The 23,488-nt window shown below is 45.4% G+C and overlaps 1 protein-coding gene across 1 annotated transcript in view; it reads right to left on the bottom strand.

The window, feature by feature from the left end:
- LOC104661975 (core histone macro-H2A.2) overlaps positions 1 to 23,488 on the bottom strand; it is a 63,878-nt gene that overhangs the window by 22,791 nt on the left and 17,599 nt on the right. The window contains exons 2-3 of the mRNA XM_010362834.2: positions 16,677 to 16,907; positions 1,501 to 1,607 (exon numbers count right to left, since the gene is read on the bottom strand). Of these exons, the coding sequence (XP_010361136.1) occupies positions 1,501 to 1,607; positions 16,677 to 16,848 (279 nt within the window). The 5' untranslated portion in view covers positions 16,849 to 16,907. The remainder of the gene's footprint in view (positions 1 to 1,500; positions 1,608 to 16,676; positions 16,908 to 23,488) is intronic.

The following is a 23,488-nucleotide window of genomic DNA, read 5'->3' on the forward strand; positions in this document are numbered from 1 at the left end:
TACAGTTCTTTTTTTTTTGAGGCTAGAGTTCAGTGGCGAGATCTTGGCTCACTGCAGACTCCGCCTCCAGGTTCAAGCAATTCTCCTGCCTCAGCCTCCTGAGCAGCCGGGATTAGAGGCACCTGCCACCACCCCCAGCTAATTTTTGTATTTTTAGTAGAGACAGGGTTTCACCATGTTGGCCAGGCTGGTCTTGAACTCCTAACCTCAGGTGATCCACCTGCCTCAGCTTCCCAAGGTGCTGGGATTACAGGCGTGGGCCACTAAGCCTGGCCTGGATTTAATACAGTTCTAGCTGTTAAATGTGGCCTCCGCTTTCCTAAAGAAACTGCATAATACACCATTTAATTGGCTTTTCCCACTTTCAGTTGTAGAGCATTTCTCTGTAGGTTAACAAGGCATCCTGTGATGTTGTACAGAAAGCAAAACAAAGCAAAGCAAAATAGAAGGGATATAGAAGTTGAAACCAGGGATGTTGCCCAGGGCTCTGGAATTCCAGACACAACAGAGGATAAAGAGGTTCCCATGTGGGGAGCGCAGCTTGAGAAAATGAGGTTCAAAGGTCATTGCAAAGACTAGACTCAGTTAATGACGAACCAGTCGTCTCCACAAGCTTGCACATACATTCCATCAGTAAAGTATGTCTGGCCATGCTCCTCCCAATCAATATAAGTTAATTTATCAGTAAAGAACAGACATGTACTACTCCACTAATATATTCTGCAAATTCGAAACCAACACTACCCCAAACATGGTCTGTGACCACAGCTCACCCATGAACTGGTAGTTACCCATCAGTGACAAGAGGAGTATAGTAAGCATCTAGAAACTTTCATAGCAAACTGACAGTTATTGTGTATCTGTTGAATCTGATAACAAAAAATCATGGCTTGTAGTTTGCTTTTTAATTTTTCTAATAACTTTTATTACATTTTTGGAAATTATCAGTCCATGACGGATTGGCCATAAAAACTGGCTTCTTCACTATATTTTGAGAAGAATGAGATTAGAAAATAAAGATAAATAAAAAGAAACAGAAATAAAAATTCTTATACCATTTACTACCACCTTACATATACTGTGGGTGAAGAGGGGCTATTCACTTGACTTTGGGGTCAGTTTCAGAATATAAAGGGTCAGTTCTAAAATATAAAGTCTTCTGCCTTCATCAGAAAAAATTGTCAGCTAAGTTTGGGTGAAGAAAGTGAAGAGAATAACATTTGTGCCACACCTTCCTCAGCAACACAGAACTTGTCTTTGAAGAGAAAAGAAAGGTCTGATAAGACCTAGAATATACAATGAGATCTATGCCAGAAGCAATTTTATTTTGAATCTGAATGATAGAGCTAGCAGAATTTGTTCTTTTATATGGCCTGAGTTTTTTTTGTATAAAGGTAATTGGGAACTGCAGCGGGAGTGACTCACGGCCACCACCCAGACCCACACATTAGCATGTTTGGCAAACTCATTCTGCGGCTTCCCTCAATGCTTCAGACATACCTGGTTGAGCTCCTCGTCATTGGCAACTGCCAGCAAGATGTGTCTCGGGGCTATCCGGGCCTTCTTGTTGTCCCTCGCGGCATTCCCAGCCAATTCTAGAATTTCCGCTGAAATTACAAGGAGGCGTTAACAAGCAATCACAGAATGGGGTCCAAGCTAAAGCTTTTCTTTAGAAATGGCTTTCAAGTTGATCACATTTATTCATTTGTGATTTCTATGTCTTGGCCTGGAAAGAAATCCAGGAAGCATAAGAGAACTCAGGTTAGTCCCAGCTACTCAGGAGGCCAAGGCAGGAGGATCGCTTGAGCCCAGCCAGGAGTTCAAGGCTGCAGAGGGCTATGATTTTGCCACTGCACCTCTGCCTGGGCACAGAGTGAGACCCTGTCTCTAAAAACAAAAATTTTATTTAAAACATTTTTAAAAAGAAAAAATAAGGTCACAGAGAAGTAAGCTATTTTAGCAAGGTGTCATCCAATCCTGTGGCAAAGCCTCCTGGTTGTCCCTCAGCATCAGTTCTCCCTCTTCGTCTTCTTCCTTGGTACAGGACTTCTGATTTTTTTTTTTTGCCAAGCCCATAACTGCAGGAAGACTATATTCCTCTTGATAAGTGCGGTTCTGTGGCCAATATTTGGCCAAAGAAGGCAAGCTGTTGTGTTGTCTGGTCCTCCCGGGAAGTGTCCATCAAGGAAGGGGCTGTGCCCTTCTCTCCTTTCTAATGGTGGGCTGAGGACATGATGGCTGGAATGTGAGCAGCCATCTTTGACCAAGAGGAGGAAGTTGTGCATGCTAGAGCAAGAGCATAGAAGGAAATTGAGTCTCTACCAATCTAGACTGTCTGTTCTAGACTTCTTTTGTATGAGAGTGAAATAAACTCTCCTGTTGAAGCCACTCTCTACAGAAGTGAATCCTGACCAATACAGAATCCTCCTATAGAACATAAATTGCTCTCAGTCTGTGGGGAGCAGGGCGATCTCTGAAGAGAGTAGTGATGTAGGTAAAGTCTGTTCTGGGTACCCACTTGGACTTCTCTTAGACTCTCCTTTTTTTTTTTTTCTTTTTTGTTGAGTCGTTCTATCGCCCAGGCTGGAGTGCAGTGGCGTGATCTCGGCTCATTGCAACCTCCACCTCCTGGGTTCAAGCGATTCTCCTGCCTCAGCCTCCTGAGTAGCTGGGATTATAGGCGTGCACCACCACGCCCGGCTAATTTTTGTACTTTTAGTAGAGACGGGGTTTCACCACGTTGGTCAGGCTGAGCTTGAACTCCTGACCTCAGGTGATCCGCCCGCCTTGGCCTCCCAAAGTGCTGGGATTCCAGGCGTGAGCCACTGCGCCCAGTTGACTCTCCGTTTCCTCTTTGCTCAATGCCCTAGGTCTTTCCTGTTCTAAAAGAAAAGTGGACTGAAGGACTGACTGACACTGTGGGATGAGGAAATGGTTAACCCGAAAAGTGAATTCCTAAAGGGAATGCCACGAGACCTGTGTAGGAAAGCATGTTGAGCCCGGGGGGTCTTCCACATACTCCCCAAAACTTTAGCATGGCTGACTTTAACAAACATGCCACTTGGCAAATGTGAAAAAATTGATAAGAAGAAATTTTCCTAAAGCTATTTCACATACTATTAAAACCTTGGGGTAAAAAAAGAAATCTGTAGAATTGGTTTCTGCTATCTATATGCTTTCCCCCTTCCTCTTCTGTTTTATTTTGTTACTTTTCTTTCTTCTTCAATTTTAGAAGGATGTTCCGCTAAATCAAATTTGCCTTCAAAAGTATGAATGAGGCTTTAAAGAAAAATTCCTTCCCTTGGAAAGCTAGAGGCAATGTGTCAATGTGTTGTCTCACTGATAATGAAGGGGGAAAGTGTACGTGTGTGCGTGTGCGTGAACGTATTGTGTGTGTGTGAGTGGGCAGGCAGGCATGTGTGCGTGTGCGTGAATGTATTGTGTGTGTGTGTGAGTGTGCAGGCAGGAATATGTGTGTGTGAATGTATTGTGTGTGTGTGAGTGTGCAGGCAGGCATATGTGTGTGTGTGCGTGTGGGTATGTGCTGGGAGGATATGCTGATACAATGGCACAAATACTAAGCCCTAAAATTAACAGACAATTTTGTATGAGTCTTTGCAATCAATCTAATTTCAAATAAAAAAGAGCACATGAAATTGCTATCATTCATAAAATCTACGACAATAACAAAAACTTGGCATAAGTATGCCGTATTAACTAATCACATGTGATTAACAAATGAATTGGAATAAAATAAACATTACAGTTAAATATTCATAGGCATTTCCATAAAGAAAAGTGCTAAATCACCGTAAATTCATTCTCACATCTTTTCCAGATTATTAAGCAATGAATATTGTGTTTGCCAGCTATTCATTTATGCAGTGACCATGTTTTCTGAATCAAAGATTGGGGCACTAAAATTTGAGAAGTGTGAGCATGCTTGTTGGGACAGTGGGATAGGGTATTTGAAATTAATGCTATCTGTGAACCAACGGATTATATTGGAAAAATGAAATTAATGCTGTATTAGATAATCAGGCTTGCTGCTTTCAGGCTGTTTCCCAATCCTTGCTTTCTCTTCAAAAGAATGCCCATTAAAAGGAAATGGAGTGGCCAGGCATGGTGGCTGATGCCTGCAATCCCCACAATTTGGGAGGCAGAGGCAGGTGGATCCCTTGAGGTTAGGAGTTCGAGACCAGACAGGCCAACATGGTGAAACCCCGTCTCTACTAAAAATACAAACATTAGCCAGGCGTGGTGGTATGTGCCTATGATCCCAGCTACTTGGGAGGCTGAGGCAGGAGAATCACTTGAACCTGGGAGGTGGAGGCTGCAGTGAGCCGAGATTAGGCCACCACATGGCAGCCTGGGTGACATAGTGAGATTCTGTTAAAAAAAAAAAAAAAAAAAAAGAAAAGAAAATGGAATTATAAAGCATTCAAATAGACTTTATTTTTTGAGACAGGATCTCCCCTCTATCACCCAGGCTGAAGTGCAGTGATGTGATCATGGCTCACTGCAGCCTTAACCTCCCAGACTCAAGTGATCTTCCCCCATCAGCCTCCTTAGTAGCTGGGACCACAGGCTTGTGCTACCGTGCCAGGCTAATTTTTAATTTTTTTTGTAGACGCAGGGTTTTACTTTGTTGTCCACGGCTGGTCTCAAACTCTTGGGCTCAAGTGGTCCTCCCACTTGAGCTTCCCAAAGGGTTGGGATTTCCAGGCGTGAGCCACTGTTCCCGTCAGGCTTGCCTTCTGGCTCTAGGTTAAAATGTGCAGCTCCCCATTGTGTACAGTGAAGGGAAGTGTGCTGCCCCTGCTCATCTCAAGGGACTCTCATTTTTGGGGTACACATGGGAGGAAGAAGCACTCCACTCACCCCTTTTTCTAGATGGGTTTGGGGGTTAATGAGCCTCCCAATTTTAAGCTTCTGAGCAACTGAATTGAATTTAGCATCCTGGATCATTACTTTCCTGCCTCCTGTTACCTGCATTTAGAGGGAGAAATTAAGCACCTTCCCCAAGTTCATCAAATTAACTGTCAGCATAAGAGGCAGGGCTCATGGGAAGCACTACATATTTGGAGTCTTCAGGAAGCCCTGAAGGTCAGGTTATTTTCAGCTTGACAGACAGATGCACAGACATTCACAGACAAAAAAATCTGCCGGAATAAAATGCAGCATAGGATGAGACTGAAGGCAGAGACTCAGCATGCAGCACAATTCAGGGAATGCAGACGATGTTTGGGGACCATGCAACGAAGCTCTTAAACAAACCCTTTTGAAATAATTTATAAGAAAGAAAACCTTGATTATGTGTTCTAGTGCAAAAGCAGTGGTAGGACTTTTTTTTTTTTTTTTTTTTTTTAAACTTAGAAAAAGATAACCCATCACAGAAAATCTACATCAAATAGTTCTTATCTCTTTCGGATGTTTAGTCCGGACATCCTTGACACATGGACTTCCCCATTTAAATGTTTGTAATAACATCAATCATTAGCCAGGCACAGGGCTCATGCCTATAACCCCAGCACTTTGGGAGGCTGGGGTGGGAGGATCGCTTGAGCTCAGGAGTTCAAGGCCGCAGTGAGCTGTGATAGTGCCACTGCACTCCAGCCTGGGTGACAGAGGAGACCCTGCCTAAAAAAAAAAAAAAAAAAAAAAAAAAATTCAAAGCAAATGAAACAAGAAAAACATTAATCATCATTCATAGTTTCAAATGTAATTATGGCAAATATAGTCCCATGAACTATAAAAGTTTGCTACATTCTCGAGTGACTTTATTGATCTTAGGGATTTTATTAATCCTGCCAAATCCTTATATTGGCAATCAATAAGAAAACTGGATTCATACAGCACTAATTTACTCTACTACAAATGTTGTGGGAAGATCATAATTCTGTTAAGTGGTGGGGACTTCTATGGCAAACCCCTCACTTCTCAGAAGTCACACTTCTAGCAATAGTAATCATCTGGAATACAGCTGAGTATCTAGGAGTAAAAATAATTTCTTTAGCCAAAAGGGATACTGTAAAGCTCATACACATTATTTTGGAAGAGTCTGTGTCCTTTCATTTTGTTACAATTTAAACCAACAGTGGATATTCCAGCCCACAGAAGATGGGAAATAGCACATTAAGTATAGGGTTGGGACAGGTGAGGTGGAGTGACCAAGACTCTGTCTCCTTACCAGGCCCTTTCTTCCTTGTCCACTTGCCCACTGATTGGCGGTGTCCCTGGGGTTCTGTCTGTGCCTTCTGCTCTGCTAGGGCCATGCAATCTTCTGGGGAAAATCCCTTCGGACTCAGGGCTCCAGCTTCTACCCACCTGTCTGTACTACTGAATCTGCACCTCCAGCCCTGCCATGATAATCACCCAGATGGCCTCACCCGGGGGCTTCACAGGTAAAGCAAACATCACATTCCCCAAATCAAAATCATTTCCCCAAACCTGCATTTCTCATCACCCTTAGAACTGGCAGCTCCATCCACACATGGCTCCTACCAGAGACCTGGGAGTCATCCCCTATTCTTCCCTCTCCCACTCCCGATCTCCTTCCAGTCACCACATGGGGTCATCCAGCCCCATCAATCTCACACACTTTTGGCCTTCTTGTTGCCATTGCCTGAGTTAAAGCTCCCTTCTCTTCTAACCCAGATAATTGTATTGGGTGTCTAGATGGTTTCCCCATCCCTAGTTTTGTTGTTCTCCAGATCCATGCCAGCATGGCCACTGGTGACCCAATAGGTACCCTTGTGCAAATTACAAAAAGATGCTCCTAGCTGGGTGTGGTCCCAGTACTTTGGGAGACATAGGCGGGCAGATTGCTTGAGCTCAGGAGTTCAAGACCAGCCTGGGCAACAAGGCGAAACCCCGTCTTTACAAAAAATACAAAACTTAGGCGGGCTTGGTGGTATGCACCTGTAGTCCCAGCTACTTAGGGGGCTGAGGCGGGAGGATTGCTTGAACTCAGGAGGTCTAGGCTGTAGTGAGCTGTGATCATGCCACTGCACTCCAGCCTGGGCAACAAAGACCTACCCTGCCTCTAAAAAAAGAAAAGACATTCCTGCCTCAAGACACGTTTTATATTTAGAGACAGGGTCTGGCTCTGTTGCCCCGGCTGGAGTGCAGTGGTGCTATCAAGGCTCACTGCAGCTTTAACCTTCTGGGCTCAAGTAATTCTCCTGCCTCAGCCTCTCGAATAGCTGGGATTACAGAGGTGAGCCACTATGCCCAGCAAGATGCTTTACTTTCTGGATTTTGTTAGAACAAAACTCTTTACTACCATCTGCTGGAAATTCTCATAATAAATACAAAAATCTTTGTAGTCTAGGATTTGAATGATATTGCCTTAAATGTGTGTTCTTGTGCCATGTACAACCTGCATGGCCACATGTGCTGGTGGTCAAAGTAATCTTTTACAGACACAAATGTAATAAATGAGAATCATTAGGTAAGAAAATTTTTGATGTTAAGTGGTGAGACCCAATTATCTGGAAATGATATGTAAATGATAAGTGTCTATGTTACACAATGATTTCATGGGGTATCCTGAAATTCAACCCAATTTTAAGACCTACTCGTTCTGGTCAGTTGAAAATGTATTATATTACAGAACATTTTCTCATCAAAATGATTATAAACAATTCCTCCTCAATATCTTGTATTTACATTATATCTACTATCAGCACAGACAAAATGCTACTTGCAGAATTTGGGGCTTGTTTTTTCAGTCAATTTTTCCTTACTTACATTGGAGGTGTGAACTGGACCAACATTATCACAATTCCACAGATCAGGAAACTGAAGTAGGAACGTGATAACCATTCTGGGAGGCAAGCATGTTCAGGTCAATGGGGCGTTCTAGATGGGCAGTTGAGCATGCATTCTTTGCGGGACTGTGCACCCTCCTTCAGCAGGTGGGGGCTAGAGACACTGTGGCTCTAGCATCATGATCACATGTGAACCTGGGGCTAGCCAGTCAGTCAGTCCATAGTATCAGGCGAGGCATGCTGCTGTCTCTCGCCCAGTGTTGCTGAGAATTTGTGCCCTCCTTTTTTGACCATGTTGTCCCCAGCCTTCTCTTCCTGGCCATGCCTGTGGCCCCAGGTTGCCTTCCAGAGGCAGTGTGTGGGACAGAGGGCCTTCAGAAACCACAGACATAAATCTGACAGGAGTGGTAGACTGGCCAGGGGAAGCCAACTGATGGTGGCTCGTTGGCCCCCAGGACATCAGCAGGAGAATCCAGTTGATATGGGGGTGAAGAGCACTGCTTGCCACAGAGATCTGGCAGGGAGAAAAGAGTGGAATACCGCCACTTAAGAGCTGTGTAATGAGGGTCACTTAGAGAGGCTGTGCCTGGGTATGGTAAGAAGGTGTCTAGGGAGCACTGTCTCTAGGGGCACACTGCAGTGTCTGCATCAGTTCCCAGCAGCCCTTCTCCTTCTGGGAGCTGGAGGAGGTGCCTCCCCACCTGGGACCAAGGCCTCTAGCCAGCTCTGGAGACCCCAGGGGCCCAGCTTCCCCACTGGGCTCCTTGTCTCTGTGTTTCCAGCTCTCCCCCTCCTGCAGCGGGGGCTACACCTTGTTGGTGCTGGGAATCCCTTTGGTAGTCTGGTGAGGCCCAAATAACTCTTCTCAGAACAAGGTGTTTGATTAAAAAAAAAAAAAAAAAAAAAGGAAAACATACATAACATACATCTACCATGTAACCATTTTAAAGGATACAATCCAATGGCATTAAGCATATTCATAATGTTGCACAGTCATAACTATCCATTTCCAGAATGTTTTCATCATCCCAAATGGAAACTCTGCACCCATTAAACAATAACTCATCATTTCTCCCTCCCTCTCCCCAGCCCCTGGTAACCTCTATTCTACTTTCTGTCTCATGAATTCACCTCTTCTAGGTATCACCTCCTCTGGGTATCTCATATAAATGGAACCATACAATGTTGCCCTATTGTGTCTGCCATCCTTCATACGCATAATGTTTTCAAGGTTCATCCAGGTTGTACCATGTATCAGAATTTTATTCCTTTTTGAAATATTGTGACTGAATAACAGCCCATTATATGAATATACCACATTCTGCTTATCCATTCATCTGTTGATCGACACTTGGTTGCTTCCACCTTTCGGCTGTTGTGAAAAATGCTGCCAAGAACATGGTTGCACAAATACTTGTTTGTGTCCTGCTTTCTTTCTTTTCTTTCTTTTTTTTTGAGAAGGAGTTTCAATCTTGTTGCCCAGGTTGGAGTGCAGTGGCACAATCTTGGCTCACTGCAACCTCCGCCTCCCGGGTTCAAGCGATTCTCCTGCCTCAGCCTCCCCAGCAGCTGGATTACAGGCATGCGCCACCACGCCCGGCTAATTTTGTATTTTCAGTAGAGACGGGGTTTCTCCATGTTGGTCAGGCTGATCTCAAACTCCCGACCTCAGGTGATCCGCCCACCTCAGCCTCCCAAAGTGCTGGGATTACAGGCGTGAGCCACTGCGCCCGGCCAAGTCCCTGCTTTCAGTTCTCTTGGGTATACAGCCAGGAGTGGCATTGTTTGGTTGTATTGGTAATTCTACGTTTAACTTTTTTAGGAACCATCAAACTGTTATCCACAGTGGCTGCACCCTTTTTTAAAAATAAACTTTTATTTTGATTTTTTTGATTTTTTAATTTTTTTAATTAAATTTTTTTTTGAGATGGAGTCTTGCTGTTGCCCAGGCTGGAGTGCAATGGCGTAATCTTGGCTGACCACAACCTCTGCCTCCCGGGTCCATGCCACTCTCCTGCCTCAGCCTCCCGAGTAGCTGGGACCACAGGCGCCCGCCACCTGGCCCAAATTTTTATTTCTAATCTTTGTGAGTACATAGTAGGTGTATGTATGTATGGGGTACAAAGATATTTTGATACAGGCATTAAATGTGTAATAATTACATCATGGAAAATGGTGTTTCCTTCTCAAGCATTTATCCTTGGTGTTACAAACCATCCAATTACACTCTTTTTTCTTTTTTTTGAGACGGAGTCTTGCTCTGTCGCCCAGGCTGGAGTGCAGTGGCCGGATCTGGGCTCACTGCAAGCTCCGTCTCCCGGGTTTGCACCATTCTCCTGCCTCAGCCTCCCGCGTAGCTGGGACTACAGGCGCCCGCCACCACGCCCGGCTAATTTTTTTGTATTTTTTAGTAGAGACAGGGTTTCACCGTGTTAGCCAGGATGGTCTCGATCTCCTGACCTCGTGAGCCGCCCGTCTCGGCCTCCCAAAGTGCTGGGGTTACAGGCTTGAGCCACCGCGCCCAGCCCAGTTATACTCTTTTAGCTATTTAAAAATGTACAATTAAATTATTTTTACTATAGGCTGTGCCGTTTTACATTTCATTCATTCATAAGATCTGGTGGCAGCTCTAATAACTACTTTGAGTGTGAAGAGCTCCCCACCCCCTTTGTCTCCCAGTCCACACCTCCCGCTTCTCAACTCACTGTGGTTTGGTTCTGACCTCCCACGCTGTCCTTGCCAAGGTCATCATGACCCTGAGGTGGCTAGATCTGTTGTCCTTGTCTGGTTTTTATCAGCGTGACCCTTAGGGGCTCCTGGCCCTCCCTCCCTTCCCTTGGCCTCTGATGCATCACATGCTCACATCTTTCCTCCTTACCCTCTGACTTTCCTCAGCCTCCTTTGCCATCCTTTCCCCCTCTCCCTGGCCCACCGGGCACACTGGCGTCGCTCATGCTGGGTCCTGTGCTCTCTCTGGGTGACCTCGCTCACTTCCACTGCCTTAACACACCGATGTGAACCTCCTGCCCACAGCTCCCTCCTGAGCTGCCGACACACGTAGGGGGTCTTCACTCAGTAACAGTAATAGCCACATGGATGGACTTGCTCACGTGTGCCGAGCGGTGCTAACCACTTTTCATGCATTATTTTATGTAATCCTCACAATAACATCATGAGTGGTAAAGCAATGAGTCTGAGGGTTCATAGCTGATATGTGGCTATGAATCTAGGTTCAGGCCTGGCTGGATCCAGCATTTCTATCCACTCTGCTCTTCTGGACATCTTTTTTATTTTTATTTTTATTTTTTGAGAGACAACGCCTTGCGTGGTCACCCAGGCTGAGGAGTGCAGTGGTGCAATCATAGCTCACTGCTGCCTCGAATTCCTGGGCTCAAAGAATCCTCCCACCTTAGCTTCCCTAGCAACTGGGACTATTCAGAACATACCACCACACCCTGCAACCTCCACCTTCCAGGTTAAAGTGATTCTTCTGCCTCAGCTTCCCAAGTAGCTGGGATTACAGGCATGCACCACCATGCCCGGCTTATTTTTGTATTTTTAGTAGAGATGGGGTTTCATCATGTTGGTCAGGCTAGTCTTGAACTTCTGATGTCAGGTAATCCACTCGCCTTGACCTCCCAAAGTGCTGGGATTACAGGTGTGAGCCACCGCGCCCAGCACACACCTGGTTAATTTTTAAATTTCTTGTAGAGAAATCTTGCCCACCATCTTGCCCAAGCTGGTCTGGAACTCCTGGACTCAAGTAATCCTCCCACTTTGGCCTCCCAAAGTGTTGGGATTACAGGCATAAGCCACTCTGCCCAGCCCTCTTGGACATCTTATAGATACCAAAGCTCAACAGGTCTCAAACTGAGCCCCTCCTGCTGCAGCCTGGTTCTCATCCATTGCTCCCTACTTCAGCTACAGGCACCATTCTCCATCCACTAGCTGCTTTGCTCTCTCTTCTCCTTCCTCTTGGCCAGACTTTGTTTTGTTTTGTTTTGTTTTGTTTTGTTTTCGAGATGGAGTTTTGCTCTTGTTGCCCAGGCTGGAGTGTAATGGCACGATCTTGGCTCACCACAACCTCCGCCTCCTGGGTTCAAGTGATTCTCCTGCCTCAGTCTCATGAGTAGCTGGGATTACAGGCATGTGCCACCATGCCTGGCTAATTTTGTATTTTTAGTAGAGATGAGGGTTCTCTATGTTGGTCAGGCTGGTCTCGAACTCCAGACCTCAGGTGATCTGCCCACCTTGGTCTCCCAAAGTGCTGGGATTACAGGTGTGAGCCACCACGCCCGGCTGGCCAGACTTCTTTTATCCATTCCCTGCTTCTCTTGTCTCCAAGTCCACACCTCATTCTATTTCTCACTCCATGGGAGTGTGTGGCCTGAGAGAAAGTAGCTAGTCCATGCCTGCAAGATTCATGTCATCCTTGATGCCCCTCCCTGTGGATCCAATCCATTATGGAGCGGAGCTGACTCCACCCTCCAGAGAGCTCCCAGATTTTCCATTTCTTCTCACCATCCCCACTGTGCACCCTTGGTCCTGGCCACTGTCAGTTCTTTACCAAGTGACACTAAAACGACTCCACTGGTCTCCTGGAATCTGATCTTGCTCCTTGACAACTGTTCTCCTAAAGCCAGAGTGATGCCCCACAGATGCTGCCACCTCCCTTCGATGCCTCCTCTGCCGTGTGTGTGTGTGTGCGCGCGCGTGTGAACCCTCAAAGTGGCCTTCAAGGGCCATCACAGTCTATCGCCTGCTGCCCTGCCCCCATTTCATCTCTCACTCCTCCCATTCCCAAGCTCTGCTGTAGGCACATTAGAAAGGGCCACACACATGGCCAGGCGCGGTGGCTCAAGCCTGTAATCCCAGGACTTTGGGAGGCCGAGACGGGTGGATCACGAGGTCAGGAGATCGAGACCATCCTGGTCTACACGGTGAAACCCCGTCTCTACTAAAAAATACAAAAAACTAGCTGGGCGAGGTGGCGGGCGCCTGTAGTCCCAGCTACTCGGGAGGCTGAGGCAGGAGAATGGCGTAAACCCGGGAGGCGGAGCTTGCAGTGAGCCGAGATCGCGCCACTGCACTCCAGCCTGGGCGACAGAGCGAGACTCCATCTCAAAAAAAAAAAAAAAAAAAAAGGGCCACACACTCTTTTAAACTTGGAGTCTTCTCCATTATTCTCAACCTCCCTTACTATCTTCCCCTAGTTCACTCCCCCCATCTGAATCTGGCTGACTCCCTTCCCCACCTGGCTGCTCACCAGAATCATTTGGGGGAACTTTTAAGAATCCTGATGCACAGAAAATACTCCAGCATCTCTCGGGGGTGGGACCCAGGCATCAGGATTTGAAATCAATCGATACAAGAAATGCAGGGTTGACAACCTGGTTTTGGTCTTAACAACACTTACATTAGATTAGGCAGCCCTTCCCCCAACCCGCACTTCCCAAAGTTCTTCTCATTCCCTGCCCAACAGCACCTGATCTTATTGTGAGGCGTTTCCTTCTTGTCCTCCTCACTAGGCTCTAAGTCCAGCAATGGGCAGGACCAACTTAGCTGGTTTTCTGCTGTATCTTCAAGACCTGATTCAAACGAGGCACTCAGTCTAGATTTGTTTCATGAATGTGGAAGTCATTTCAAGGGTGACAGGAGGCTTCCACATTTTGACCCCCCTTCCCTAAACAGAATCAATGGATACCTCTTTAAAAAACAAACAAACCAAAAAACAGACAAAAATTCCCCATGTCACTTACTCAACAGTAGCTTGCAATTCCACTAATATGATTCATTCCTTTGGATTACAACGCCTTGTCCCATTAAAATGTAAATTCAGCCTGAAAATATACCACCTTAATGGAATTAGTCATTTATACTTTGTCCTGAATGATTTTATCAGCTCTTAATAGAGGGGGGAGGAGAAGAATTACCATTTATTGAGTGCATCCTATACGCCAGGTGTTTTACACATATTAGCTCATTGAATGAGGTTCAATGAGCTAGTTCTGGAAACACCTGGAGCTCAGAGAGGTTAGGGTAACAGAGCTGGTCGATGAGTCATCCCGACTGGAACCGACATCTGAGCCTGCACTCTCTCCGTGCCTGCCTGCCTTTGGAGGAGAGAAAAGGCACAAAGAAGGGAGGGAAAGGACACAGAGGACAGGCCTGGGCCTCAGGAGATCAATGTCACCTTCTCCTCCTCTACGTGGCCCAGGATGGTCTGGACACTGGGACTGGCTGGGGCAGAAGGACTTTGGCAATGGCACCCTTGCCGGTGCTCATCCTCTCCACATTCAACTTGCTGTATAAATGGCCCAATTCTATTGCAGGAACTCTGCCTAAGGACTCACTGTACGCACTGACGTGGAGAGGCTCAACAAATGCTCTTTGAATGGATGAACGAACAGGGAGAGGTAAGCTTCGTTTATCTCACACATCTGAACCAAAGACTAACAGAGATGCCAGGGATTCCAAAGGCCAAATTTTGTATATGCACTGGATTAGACTTTTGCCTATTTTCATCACACAAACATTGGGGCAGTGTAGCACAGCAAAACTGCGTGGCTCGAGGTCGAGGGCCCTGGGGGAGTCCTAGTTCCCCATCTGAAAGCTGTGGGATCTTTGAGTTACTCAGTGTCTTCCAGTCTCAGTGGGTGACACACACCTAACAGGTTGTTTTAAAGCTTCATAAACCCTTCTCAAAGTCTGTTCTCTCCCTCCCTCAGCTCGGAGGTTTTCCTATCAGATTCCTTGGCCTCACTCCAGATCCAGTGAATCAGACGCTTTGAGAGTGTATCCAGGAACTTGCATTTTATTTTATTTTATTTTATTTTATTTTATTTTTTTTTTTTTTGAGATGGAGTCTCGCTCTGTCGCCCAGGCTGGAGTGCAGTGGCGCGATCTCGGCTCACTGCAAGCTCCGCCTCCCGGGTTTACGCCATTCTCCTGCCTCAGCCTCCCGAGTAGCTGGGACTACAGGCGCCCGCCACCTCGCCCGGCTAGTTTTTTTTTTTTTTGTATTTTTTTTAGTAGAGACGGGGTTTCACCATGTTAGCCAGGATGGTCTCGATCTCCTGACCTCGTGATCCGCCCGTCTCGGCCTCCCAAAGTGCTGGGATTACAGGCTTGAGCCACCGCGCCCGGCCTATTTTATTTTATTTTTTGAGATGGAGTCTCACTCTGTCGTCCAGGCTGGAGTGCAATGGTGTGATCCCAGCTCACTGCAACCTCTAACTCCTGGGTTCAAGTGATTCTCCTGCCTCAGCCTCCCAAGTAGCTGGGATTACAGGCCTGTAACCCCAGTAGCTGCCACCATGCCTGGCTAATTTTTGTATTTTTAGTAGAGATGGGATATCACCACATTGGCCAGGCTGGTCTCAAACTCCTGACCTCAGGTGATCCACCCGCCTCAGCTTCCCAAAGTGCTGGGATTATAGGCTTGAGCTACCACACCTGGCGGGAACTTGCATTTTAAACAAGCATTCCCTACATCTTTTGGCTTGAGGCTAAAAGACTGGCTACAATCTTGCTATTCAATGTGTGGTCCCTGGACCAGCAGCATCAGTATTACCTGGGAGCTTGAGGAATGGCGTCTCAGGGCCCACCCTGCCCTTGTCAACAAGATCCCTGGGTGACCCCACTTTGAAAAGCACTGCTTTTCAGAGTCCTCCAGCTTTCCCCAACCTCCTAAAGGAGGGAAGGACTTTTAGCTCAGGAGCAAGGCTTTCATTTCATAAGAGGAAGGCTCATGATGCAAAGGTTTGCCTGATGGAAGCTCTGGGGGGAGGACATTTCCATGCATGGACCAAGGAAAACCTTTCACCAATCAATGTTGGTTGGTGAGCAATGGGGACTAAGAGGGCAGGGCAGGACTGAGCATCTAGAAAGAAAAAACCAGCAGAAAAGAGGAACCTGGGGACAGAAGAGAGGACCAGCCCTGCCACAGCCCAGAGGATTTCATGCAGTGAGGCTTGCCTCCCCAGTGTTAGACTGTTTGGGGGAGGTTTGCTTTTTAACCTGGCAGAATTCCCAAGGAACTTAACCTTGGTGTCTAGGGAATTTGTTAACCTTGGGCAAAGTCAGAGACATTGTTGCTCATGGCTATTACCCAACAAGGGACTAAATCACACTTATTGTATATATATATTTATATATTTTATTTGTAAATATTTCTGAAAAGCACCCCGATATTGTAAAGTTTGGTTTCTGTTTAACTATGACATAAGAGAACAACAACAAAAAAGCTAAAGAGAAAGTTACTAAGATAAAGAACACTTACAGCAAAATCTCATCTTTCAGTAAAAAAATTAACTTTAACAACAAATCTGGGAAACTATTTCTGTGCACCCCTATTAGATGAGAATCACCTCAGTGAAGGAGAGCAAAATTAGAACATTACATCGGCTTCATGGCAGCACCCGAAAGATGCTTTTGATGATCAGATAAATGTTATTTATGGACACTGAGTCCTAGTTTAAATATACCAGGAAAACTGATGTTTAATGAGCAATTTGAGGTAAAAAGACTCCCTTTTACAAAATGAATATCAACTCCCCCATTCTCCCTGCAGTTTATTTTCTTCAGGAGCTTAGATATTTATATATTGCATTCATTTAAAGTAAGACACATCTTTTGCAGGACTGGTCTAGGAGGGCCACTTACTTGATTGTGGGCTCTCTGCTTTCCATGCTGATCACCTGTCCTTCCTATGCGCTTTTCTCTCCCCTAAAGTCTGCAGAAGTTGATTTTAGCCAAGCAGGCCAGTTGCAACCCTGTCACCACCCGCAGTAGCCTTGAGCCAGGCACAAGGCAATTTGGAGCATCCCTCCCCAGCCTGAGAGGGGGACCCAAGGGAGGGTGGGGACCTGGGAGCAGGCAGTCTCCTTTGCGTGTCCTCATTACCTGCCAGGTACTCAATGACTGCCGCCATGTAGACAGGGGCGCCCACGCTGATTCGGTACTTGAACGTCCCTTTCTTCAGATAACGCATTAGCCTCCCCACTGGAAAGATGACACCTGCCCTGGCTGAACGGGACAGCTTGGACATTTTCTTCTTCCCGCTCCGGCCCGACATCTTGCCTCAGTTTCCCTCTCAGCTTGCTGACACAGTGGCCTCCCGGCACTAACACAATGCTGAAAAGCAAAAAGCGAAAGAAGACAGAGTTGAGGAAGGGTAGTTGGCAAACATCTTGGGCACAGTGGCATGGCCCTTGGGTACCACTGTGACATCTCTGACTGCCCCAGGGAGGCGGCTGAAACCTGGCTGCCACTGCAGGTGCAGGAGGCACGGAGTCAGGCATGGGGTCTCTGAAGGGCATGGGCAAGCTCACCCACAAACATCCCTCCCCCACCAAGGCAGCCCGACCTCAAGAGGAAAGGCCACAGAAAACTGGTCTCGATCCTGTGGTCAGCTGAACAATGACCCCCAAAGATGTCCATTTCCTCATCCCCAGAACCTGTGACTGTTATCTTATATGACAGAGACTTTGCAGATGGGATTAAGCTAAGGGTCTTGAGATGGGGAGGTTATCTTGGATTATCTGGGTGGGGCTAATGTAATTGCCAGCGTCCTTAGAAGACAGAGGCAGGGGGTCAGAGTGGGCAGTAAGAGACGTGAGAACAGAAGGAAAAGGATTTTCCCCTCAAAGCCACCAGAAGGAATTAGTCCTGCTGATACCGTGGCTTTAGCCCAGTAAGACTAATTTTGGACTTCTGACCCCTGAACTATAAGAGAATAAATTTGTATTGTTTTAAATCACTAAGTTTGGGGTAATTTGTTCCAGCAACAATAAGAAAACTAATACAATACCTCTTGGCTTATATGACTTTGCCCATTATAATGGTTAGTGTGTTAGTCTGTTCTCACACTGCTAATAAAGACATACCCAAGACTGGGTAATTTATAAATAAAAAGAGGTTTCATGGACTCACACTTCCACGTGGCTGGGGAAGCCTCACATTCATAGTGGAAGGTGAAAGGCATGTCTTATATGGCAGCAGATGAGACAGAATGAGAGCCAGGTGAGAGGGGAAACCCCTTATAAAACCATCAGATTTCGTGAGACTTATTCACTACCACGAGAACATACGGGGGAAACCACCCCATGATTCAATCATGTCCCACCGGGTCCCTCCCACAACACGTGGGAATTATGGGAGCTACAATTCAAGATGAGATTTGGGTGGGGACACAGCCAAACCGTATCAGCCAGGTTTGACAGACATAACTGAGAGCTGATGCGTATTTCTCAGACACTTTTCTAAATCATGCAGTAATGTAGCACTCTTAGAAATGGAAACAGGCGGCCGGGCGCGGTGGCTCAAGCCTGTAATCCCAGCACTTTGGGAGGCCGAGACGGGTGGATCACGAGGTCAGGAGATCGAGACCATCCTGGCTAACACCGTGAAACCCCGTCTCTACTAAAAAATACAAAAAACTAGACGGGCGAGGTGGCGGGCGCCTGTAGTCCCAGCTACTCGGGAGGCTGAGGCAGGAGAATGGCGTAAACACGGGAGGCGGAGCTTGCAGTGAGCTGAGATCCGGCCACTGCACTCCAGCCCGGGCCACAGAGCGAGGCTCCGTCTCAAAAAAAAAAAAAAAAAAAAGAAATGGAAACAGGCCAGAAGAGGCAGTTTTACTGAATATGTGTGGTATGCAAACATAGCAAATGAAAAGCCATAATGCAGCCTGAGTTTCTGTTCCTTGGAATGGGGAATCCAGGTTGATTTTGGGGAGAAACTTCACAGTCAGCACAAAGAGGTGAATTCAGCACAAGGAATTAAGAGACAAATATTCACTGTTGCTTAAGGAAGCTATCTTTGTGTGAAGATAAAATGATTACATATTCCTGGACAGAGTATTTGTAAGCCTACCTGCAATCTAGAAAATTGTAGTAGATCTTGGGTGGGCTCGATCTGCTGGTTGACAGAGTATTGTAACCGACAAATGGAATATAATCTTCAGTAAGTAAAAGCAAATTACAAGGGACAAACGGTCAGGAGCAAAGAAAAGGAAAATGACATTTTCTAGGAAATGTGTTAATATATCAAAGCTCTCTTCCCCAAGGTCAATGGCGTTCTCAGGGGCTGTTTCCTCTGGAGATGAAAAATGAGAAAGTCAGGAACAAACTGAAGTTGGTTCTATCCATTGATCCTGGTTAGGTCATCATACCAACAGGCAAGATGGCAAAGGAAGGAGGGTCCAAGGAAGTTGCTAAACATATGACAGAAGAAGGTACTAAATGAATGCTTGGCTAATATGAAATAGATACAAAACCGGGATTTACTTAATCTAGGTGAAAGAGTGAACAGATTTCAATTTTCTAAAGCATCTGATAACTCCATTATGACCAAGGAGACTATACTAAAGCTCTGAAATTAGCAACAAACCCCTTTCTCAACACTCACCTGTCTCTGAGGTGAATGATTCGTTTGGAGCATTTTAGTATATACTTCATATACATTATTTAAAATGCTCATATGTATTTACTACTACCCTATTTTATATTTTATATGTCGTTTTGCCACCAAAGGATGTAGCTATTCATCAGTTAGGTACAAGCAAAGATGAGAGAAGTGCCTTAGACTATTATCTCTTTGACCACAAGGCCCAGGGATCAGACAATGCTGTCATGTTGTTTTATCACGTTGTTGTTTCTTCATCTGGAAGAAACAAGATCTCCCACATTTGCTGTGCTGCTGCTGTCTGTGGCTGCCACTCTCATAAATCCACTTGTAGGGGTTTTCTCTTTGAGGAAGCAAGCAACTATGGGTTAGGTAAACGTATGGACGGCCTGCTGTGAGCACTGTGGCAGGAAAGAGGGAAAACAGACAGCATTGCTAGCTGGGTTGTGGTGCTCTAAATGGAGGTCCTCTTGCTATAGTGGAAAGAGCCCAGGACTGGAGAACAGGAAGTGCTGGGCATAGTGCCACTTCTACATAACTACAGTCAAGCACCCCACAATGACCGCACATATGACGGTGGTCCCATAAGATCATAACGGAACTGAAAAATTCCTATGACCTAGTGACATCTTTTTTGTTGTTGTTTGAGAAGGAGTCTTGCTCTGTTACCAGGGTGGAGTGCAGTGGTATGATCTCGGCTCATTGCAACTTCTGTCTCTCGGGTTCAAGCGATTCTCCTGCCTCAGCCTCCCAAGTAGCTGGGACTATCGGCGTGCACCACCACGCCTGGCTAATTTTTGTATTTTTAGTAGAGATGAGGTTTCACCATGTTGGCCAGGCTGGTCTCGAACTCCTGACCTCAAGTGATCCATCCTCCTCAGCCTCCCAAAGTGGTGGGATTACAAGTGTGAGCCACAGCACCCGGCCAACCTAGTGACATCCTAACGGCATAGCACAATGCCTTACTCATGTGTTTGTGGTGACATTGATGTAAACAAACCTACTGTGCTGCCAGTCATATAAAAGTCTAGCACATATAATTACGTATAGTATATAATACTTGACAACAAATGACTATGTTGCTGTACTCCTTCTACTTATTGAAAAGAAAGTTACCTGTAAACCAGCCTCAAACAGGTCCTTCAGGAGGTATTCCAGAAGGAGGTATTATTATTATAGGAGATGACAGCTCCATGCATGTTATTGTCCCTAAAGACTTTCCAGTGGACAAGACGTGAAGGTGGAAGACAGTGTTATTGATGACCCTGACTCTATGTAGGCCTAGGCTAATGTGTATGTGTCTTATTATTTTTTTTTAACAAAAGTTTAAAAAGTTAAAAAAAGTTTTTAATAGAAAAATGCCTATAAAGTAAGCCTATAAAGAAGGAAAATATGTGTAGCTGTACAATGTATTTGTGTTTTAAGCTGTGTTATTACAAGAGTCAAAAAGTTTAAAAAGGTTAAAAAGTTTATAAAGTAAAAATATTACAGTAAGCTAAGGTTAATTTATTATTGGATAAGGCTAATTTATTATTAAGGAAAATATTGTCTTTTAAATGTAGTATAGCTTACATGTACGGAAGATGGTATTAAGGGCTGTGATGCTCTAAACAGTAGTTTAACATGTCTTGCAGCAGAATACCCTATAGTTAAGTTTTGTAAAATAAAAGCTTCGAATACAGGTGCTGGGGACCGCTTTTCCTTAGATGTACTTCCTACACTGCTCATCTATAAAGGTGGGGAACTCATAAGCAATTTTATTAGTGTTGCTGATCAGTTTGCTGAAGAATTTTTTGCTGGGGATGTGGAGTCTTTCCTAAATGAATATGGGTTACTACCTGAAAGAGAGGTACATGCCCTAGAGCATACCAAAATAGAAGAAGAAGATATTGAATGAAGATTCACTCTGTCAATATCTCATGTTTATCCTTTAGGCACTGGATGATGGTTTTGGTAGTATCTATACTGCTTTAGTGAACACAGAGTATGGGCATGGCTATGCTAATTTGACAAAAATGATTGATGCAACAATCAAGTTATTAGCATTTCTTAGTATTAGTTACTCAAATTGATACAATGCTTGATTACAAAACACAGCTGTCTTCAGCAACATTATTAATAAACAAAGAGGATGTGGATAATATTACGACATTTTTCAAAAATCCCTTTCAAGTTACGTTTTGTCTTTTTTACTCCATCTTCCCTCCTCACTGTTATTATTGTTTGGGCTTTTCAAATTACATTATTCATTATAATTTTCTTTGTGTAATAAAAATAAAATCTCATGAGGATAAAAAAAAAAAAAAAGTCTACACTAGTGGACAATAATGTCCCAGGCCTTCACATTCACTCACCACTCACTCACTGACTCAGCCGGAGTACTTCTAGTCCTGCAGGCTCTATTCATGGCAAGTGCCCTATACATGTGTACTACTGTTTACATCTTATACTCTATTTTACTGTCCCTTTTCTAAGTTTAGAGACACAAAAGCTTATCATTGTGTTACCATTGCCTGCAGTATTCAGTATGGTAACATGTTGAGCAGGTTTGTAACCCAGAAGCAACAGATCATATGATTATAGCCCAGGTGTGCAGGAGGCTGTACCATCTAGGTTTGTGAAGTCCACTCTATGCTGTTTGCACAATGACAAAATCACCTAACGATGCATTTCTCAGAATGTACCCCTTTCGTTAAGTGATGCATGACTGTAGTTATTTGAGCTTCATATGTTATTTGTTTGGACCTCAGCGGCCTCATCTGTAAAACAGGGGAGGTGGCTAACATCCTTACAGTTGTTCTGCTCTTAAACATCCTGATGTTTCTGAAAGGCAGTTTTCAACGATTTTGGTAGAGAAGCTTAGGCTCTGTAAGCAGTCGGTTCTAAAGACTTAAGAGCCTACACAGGCTCATGAAGGTGCATTAGTGACTCTCCTAAGCCAATTATGTGCTTTTCTCAGTTAATGGTAAGTGGGATTGGAGGATGATTAGTAAGTCTGGTTGTCAAGAAAACCACCTGAAAAGCCCATCACAGGGTGGATGTGCTCTGTGAATATGGTGTGTGCTGGCTGGTCTTAATCCCTCCCTACCATGCTTCCACCAGAGAATGCTGCATGACGTACAAACATCACAAGGGCAGGGACACCCCCGTGCACGTGCACACACACAGACACGCACACGCGCACACACACACTTTCCTCAAAGCAGCCAGAGAATGACTAGGTGTGCAGGATAAAGCCATCTAGGGACTTTCCCACTATTAGCTGTCAAGAGAAGTCACAAATTGCCCTAAAAATTGGAACTTAGGAAGAGGAGTAGAAAAAAAGCAAGTGACTTCAGGGCACAGATGCCTAAAACACTCATGAAGAGGCCAGGCGTGGTGGCTCACGCCTGTAATCCCTAAACTTTGGGAGGCCAAGGTGGGTGGATCACCTGAGGTCAGGAGTTTGAGCCTGGCCAACATGATGAAACCCCAACTCCACTAAAAATACAAAATATTAGCCCGGTGTGGTGGCGGGTGCCTGTAATCCCAGCTACTCTGGAGGCTGAGGCAAAAGAATCACTTGAACCCGGGAGGTGGAGGTTGCAGTGAGCCGAGATGCACCACTGCGCTCCTGTCTGGGCAACAACAGTGAAACTCCGTCTCAAAAACAAACAAAACCCAACACTCAGGAAGATAAAATAGCCACATAAGGAAAATCAAAGTAGGAACAAGTAGAGAAACATACCACCTGCACATTGTAAAAAAGTCCCTAAATGTAAGAATCATCCCGAACATGGTACTTTATAACAAGGTTTTCTCTCCGTGGCTTCCAGACTTCCCTCTAGGTGAGGGCCTTAGAGGAAATCCCCCTGGGTAGGGGATGCAGCTCCATCTGAATTCTAAGTGTGAGACGGATTGACTTACGCATGTATTTTAAGCAGGACTGGAGAGTTCTCCATGCCTGCCAAACCCATCTTTTTAGGTCTTGTGCAGAATTTAAGCAGCCAGGCACCTATCTCCCAGGCCCTCCTGGGGACTCAGGGCTGTGAGGGCCCTGCACACAGACAGTAAGAATTAGAGCACATCCAGGAATCCCTAGGGGAAGCAAGGAGGGGCTGATGGAGCTGACATGTTACATCTATCAGAGCCCACTGACGGCAGGAAGTGCTGAGCCTCTGGGGCCACTCCAGAGAAGACCCTGCTTTCTAAAGACCACCTCTCCCCAAAAGCCTGTGCTGGATTATGCCTGGAGTTATGATAACTTATAACCCTGAACTTCCTTCTTTCCCAGGCCACCCTTTCCTCCAACTCTATTCCGTCTTGGGAAG

This window comes from Rhinopithecus roxellana, chromosome 11 (assembly GCF_007565055.1).
Source record: "Rhinopithecus roxellana isolate Shanxi Qingling chromosome 11, ASM756505v1, whole genome shotgun sequence".
NCBI classification, from domain to species: Eukaryota; Metazoa; Chordata; class Mammalia; order Primates; family Cercopithecidae; genus Rhinopithecus; species Rhinopithecus roxellana.